We start from the raw sequence: 5,608 nt of genomic DNA, 5'->3' as shown, positions 1-5,608 counted from the left end.
GATACTCCCAACCGGAAAGATACCTGGGACAAGTTTGTGTTCTTGTCCAAATCAAAGAATGAATTTTAAGAACCATAGAGGATAAGCCCAGAATGTTTATGGGGAGAAAGAGAGCTTCTGTCTGACAGAGAGACAGAGGAGACCGGAGGGGGTTGTTGAAGAACCTGCCTTCTCCAGGGATTTTTATAGAACAAAATCACAAGGTGAGGCGGGTGCGAGGTGGGAAACACGAGAATTCTGAAGGTAGACATAAGGTGGAACAAGATTGTGGTCAACCAATAAGATTATGAGTATAACTGCTCAGGTAAAATTGATTAAATTGGGATCAAATGGGGAAGCCAATCATGTAGCAAGTGGGCATGAATACAGGGGCTTTTCCTGTAGGGGATTGGGTTAGTAAATCTTCCTAGATTTCTCAAGGTGATACATAGCTATTTAGAATACCCTGTTGGCTAGCCTTATGGAGGTATGTGGGTACATTTGTTTCATCTTTTGTCCTGAGGTCTGGCCCACAGCAGAGGTGCCTGTCTTTTCCACAGTTGCAAGGTATCTTGTCTTCCATACTGGCTCTTTTGAGGGCCTAGAACTGACTGCCTATACTATTTCTACCTATTTGCTTGCCTACAACAGAAGGAGAATTGCTTGTATTCAAGAAGAGCAAGGGCCTGTCTGTGGAAAAGAAAGGCAAGCTTGCTAGAATCTGTTACTGAAGGGTGATGGGGGCTGAGGCCAGAGAGATGGGGGGGCCAGACAGATAGGGCCTGCTGGGCTAGAGTCAGAAGAGCAAATTTCAAGCCAGGTACAGTGGGAAGCTGGTGGAGAATTTTATGCTGGAGAATTTTGAATAGATGAGATTAAAGGGGTATAACAGTAAGTAAAGGAAAGAGAAAACTAGGATGATTATAAAATTTAACGCTGGGATTTGAAATGAGATAGTATCATTACTAGAAATAGGAAAGTCAGAAGCAAACTGGACAGAAACTAATGAGTGTACTTTTGGCTATTTTAAAACTAGTAACTAGTATGCCTTGAAAAAAAGATATAAGAAGAGAAGGGCCGGCCAGATAGCTCAGCAGATTAAAGCACCTGCCTAGGCAGAACACAGAGGCTGGGGTTCGATCTGAAGTGTGCCACGCCAGCTCTGCCCCTGGGGTGCGCTGAAATGGTGACTGAGGCTGGGTGTGGTGGCACACACCTGTAATCCCAGCGCTTGGGAGGGTGAAAAACAGGGGGACCACTATGAGTCTGATGTGTAGTGAGACCCTGTAGACCCTGTACTACATGAAGAAAAAAAAAAAAAGGAAATGGGAAAAGCTGGTTTGGCAATCAAGCAATAAGATTATAGGGATTTCAGAGAGAAACATTCTATTAAAAAGTAACATTCCTTTAGTTCTTTAGAGTCGTATTGTCTGTTTTCAAAATACAGTCTCCACCTTGTAACATAAAGTAAAGACAGAATGTTATGTATGGTTGTGTTATAGTAGGGATGAGGGCCTAAAGATTCCTGAAATCAGAAACTCAGGCTCTTTTGGAACTATAGACATGAAGGATCTTAAACATTTTTTATTAGTGTACATTTCTGACTCATAACAGTTACATTCACATTGGGAAACTGATACATAGATGTAATGTGTCTTGGTGGTTTTCATCTCTTTAGACAGGAATAATTTTAATAGAGAATTCTAACTTAACTGTTAATAATGTAGCTTTTCATTTTAAGCCCAATTCTAAAAGTTAATCAGTTCATTTGAATATACATTTTAAAACTGGGTTAAACTGTAGTGTAATCATAGCTTTGACTAATTGTATTTTTATGTTCCTCAATGATCACTTCTTTGAAGAGTTATTATTTCCTTTATGAAGGTTCCTTTTTGTAAAAAAAAAAAAAAAAAAAAAAAGAAAGTCACTGGGCAAAACTTCTGAATTGTATATAGCTGTAATAATAGCTTGTTACCAGCTTGCTTTACTTTTTTTTTTTTTTTTTTTGGTCCAGGGTCTCACTATGCAGCTCCAACTTGTAGCAATCCTCCTGTTTTCAGCCTTCCCAGTGTTGGGATTACAGGCCTGTACCACCATGCTCAGACTTGGTGGCTGGCTCAGCATACCTGGGGCCAGGGTCAGGGCCGGCATGGCATGAGGTGCCAGGGATTGAACCCCGGTTCCTGCACTTGCCTACGCAGACATTTAGTCCACTGAGTTATTTCGCTGGCCCTACCAGCTTACTTTAAATATGACCTATAATTCTATTTTCATTTCTTAAGAACATAGTTGTAGGGAAAAGCCATGAAATCTCATTTGGAAAAATGTGATGTGGTTCAGAATTGGTAATTTCCCAGTGCATTTGCTATTCAGTATGTATTAGTCAAGAGTTGATCGCCACAGTGGGAAGGCAGGGCAGGATTCCCAGGACTGGCTTAGAAGACACCAGCCTTGCTGCAAGGCTCCTTATTTAGCTTGAGATAGAAGACAGTACCTTAGAGGTCAGCGTCCTTAGGGTGGGTGGAGGAACCATTCATTTCCTGGACCCTGTGTATTCTAGATCGGATTTGAAAGGAGGATGACAAAGGGTGGAGACACTTCTGTATTTTCTCGAGGACACTAAGCTCAGTTCGTTTTCAGAGCCAATTTCTCTAACAATTTCTGCAACACATTTGCAACTGCTGGGGTTTATAGTTTAAAAATCAATACAGTACAACAATTTTGAAATGACTGTTATGAATGGTCACTTCTGCAATGACATTCAGGGTACATTTTCTTCAGTTTGTGACTAAACAGGTAAGAAACTGAGAAAAATAATTTGGCTGAGAACAGAATATAAGAGAGAGAGGGGTTCTTTACTTCTTAGTAAATGCACACTCCCCACACACGATGAATAGTAAAATTATTACCTTCATCTGGTCTTTGTGTGGATATTTTTTATTATACCTTATCTGTGAAAAGCATCTACTACTCCCTTTAATTCTGCTATAGAATATATTTTAATTTGTCATTTTTTTTCTTAATCAGGGAATTCCTGGATATAAGGGTGACAAGGTAAGTTGTTTTCAACAAATAGACCAGAATTTCAGAAAAAAAGCAGACACAGCATGCTAATGCATCTAATAAATACCGTTCTTTCCTTTCATTTGCAAGTCCAGATTCACTCATTCTTAAGTATACTTTTAATTCTGTTAATGTAAAATAGTATATAATGGAATTAGAGATATAGGCATGTATTATCTAGAGTAGAGGGTGCCCTAAGATTTCTGAGATTAGAGACCAACCTCATTCAGTTCTGCAAAAGTGAATTCTTTCAATAGAGAACCCCACCATGTAGGACAATATCCAGATGAGAACTTTTTGTATGTAGCCAATGTTGCAAAGCTGTAGGTAGGTTCCTGTGTAGGTGTTTGGCTTTCTCTGAAAGCTGAAATACCAAAGCCTTTCCTCAAGGAAAGCAAGGATTTCTCCTGGTTGAGCAGTAAGCATTTGACCTCAATGAGCCAGTGTGGGAAGAGCTTGCAGAGGGAAGAAACAGAAGGTGTGGATTTGTAGCTGACTTTGTAATTATTTACAAATTACAAACCAGGAAATCTCCTGGATGAGGTGGTGTACACTTTTAATCCCAGCATTTGGGAAGATTGCCGTAAGTTTAAGGCTAGTCTGGGGCTAGTGAGTTCTGTGACACTCTAGTGAGTTCAAGGCCAATCTGAATGACTTACCAAGACCCTATCTCAAAAACAAAAACAAAAGCCCGAAACCAAGCAACAGCAAAAAGCAAAAACAAAAAGCCAAAAACCAAAAAACACCTGCCATGAAAATAAAAAAAGTTAGGAAATCAATCCACTTAAAAAGAAATGAATGGGCTGGGGAGATAGCTCAGCAGCTTAAGCACCTGCCTGGCAAGCACAAGGTCCTGAGCTCGATCTTCTGCACAAGAAAGAAAGAAAGAAAACAAGGCAATGAACCAACTGGATGGGGGCTCAAGAACCCCTTGAATGCTCAGTGGTTCCCTGACACATCTATCTCGGAGTTGCACTGTCAGATTTGATGTCAGCAGTGGGCCTGGTTTCTATCCTATTATACGCTGGCTTAACCCTCAGACCCGGACAAGGCCCCTGCAGTTTTAGACGTTCTTGCCCTCTTCTCATCTGGCCTCCCCCCCCCACCCCCAAAGCCAGGAGCCATCCAGGTGACAAGATTGTGCCCTTTTTCTGGATCGTACTTTGAGCTGAGCAATAGAGACCCCAGAAGTCATGCAGGGTGGCCTGAGCCAGGCTGGAGGGCACACGTCCGCCTCTGTTCCACGTCCACCTCCTTCCAAGGCCTCAGAGGCCCCAGTGGTTGTGCACGTGTGTGTGCTGCTTAGGCAGCTTCCTATTCCGAGCTACTCCTGCCTCCGAAAAAGCAGGCATTGGAAGTGAAAAACTGCAGTGTGGACATGGGCTGCATGGACTTCTGAGGAACCCCCAGATTCTTTATCTCTTTGTTCCTTTTGAAGGCATATTTATCAAGAAAGGAAGTTAGAATTTCATTAATTTATTAAATTGCTTTTATGAATTTTAACTAGATGAGTGATAGGAGGGCTCCCTTTGTAGTCTTTGCACGTGCAGCCTGCAAATGACAGGAGTGAACCCACACATAGGCCAATAAATGTATCTCATGCGCAGGAAGTGTCAGGCTCCTAACAGGAGGAGTGGACAGAATCACAGGCTTCGCTGTGTCCCACCGATCAGGCCTGGACTCAAGAGCTCAGCGTCACTCTTTTCATTCATGTGGAACTGGATTAATATGGGATAGTCTAATTTATGAGGCAGTTGGAAAATCAAGCAGAATAAAAAGTAAAATAATGTATTGCAACCTGATTGCTTGTCATAAATGTAAGGTTCTCTTATTAGGACATAAGGACCAAACACTAATAGGGAAAAATTAGAAAGTTTTACAATTATAAAATTACCCTTTATACAGTTGAGGACATTATAGATGTTTTTCATCCTGACTTAAAAATTGAGCTAATTATTAAAAATAGAATATATATTTATTTGAAAAGTTTCGTTTAACCTTTTGAAAAATTGTAGATTTACTGGAAGAATTGCCCTTTGGAAAATACAAGCTTTCAGAGTAACGTGACCCCAAATGTTCCACATTGAAACTAGAATGTCACCAGGAGGAGCAGCTCCCAAGGCCTGAGGCTGGGAACAGAGCTAATCTGTTCATAACTTTGTGAAGCACTTGCCTTCTAGAACTATGCAACTGTGCCATTTCACAAGGATTAATAAGCCACCAAAAAAGAAAATGCCTTTACTGAGACAAACAACATGAATACAATATTTTCATTGATAGGAATCTGCCCCCAAAGCAAACGCTGTTCCTCAGGACCCTATAGCTAACAAATCTGTCTGGACAAATGGAATGGAAATTCTGGCCAAAAGAATTTTGGTGTATTTATGGAACTTTTCTGTTTTATATTTTGGTGGTTGACTCATTTTGTTCCCATCCAACATTAGTAAATTGTTTTGTAATTGAGGCTTCAAAAGTGGTTTTCATTTGCATTCAGAAATAAAAGTTCAACTTGTTCTAAGTAAAAACTCAGTTTTTCCTGGGTCAGTTTGACTTACAGAATGGTATG

General features: G+C 40.6%; 1 protein-coding gene across 1 annotated transcript in view; it reads left to right on the top strand.

Annotated features, from left to right (window-relative positions):
• Window positions 1–5,608, top strand: part of Col28a1 (collagen type XXVIII alpha 1 chain) — a 199,710-nt gene that overhangs the window by 16,507 nt on the left and 177,595 nt on the right. The window contains exon 6 of the mRNA XM_004645651.2: window positions 3,007–3,033. Within this exon, the coding sequence (XP_004645708.1) occupies window positions 3,007–3,033 (27 nt within the window). The remainder of the gene's footprint in view (window positions 1–3,006; window positions 3,034–5,608) is intronic.

This window comes from Octodon degus, unplaced genomic scaffold (genome assembly GCF_000260255.1).
Source record: "Octodon degus isolate 3935 unplaced genomic scaffold, OctDeg1.0 scaffold00234, whole genome shotgun sequence".
Classification (NCBI taxonomy): domain Eukaryota; kingdom Metazoa; phylum Chordata; class Mammalia; order Rodentia; family Octodontidae; genus Octodon; species Octodon degus.
The sequence above is the reverse complement of the archived record's forward strand: the minus strand, read 5'-3'. Positions and strand labels throughout refer to the sequence as shown.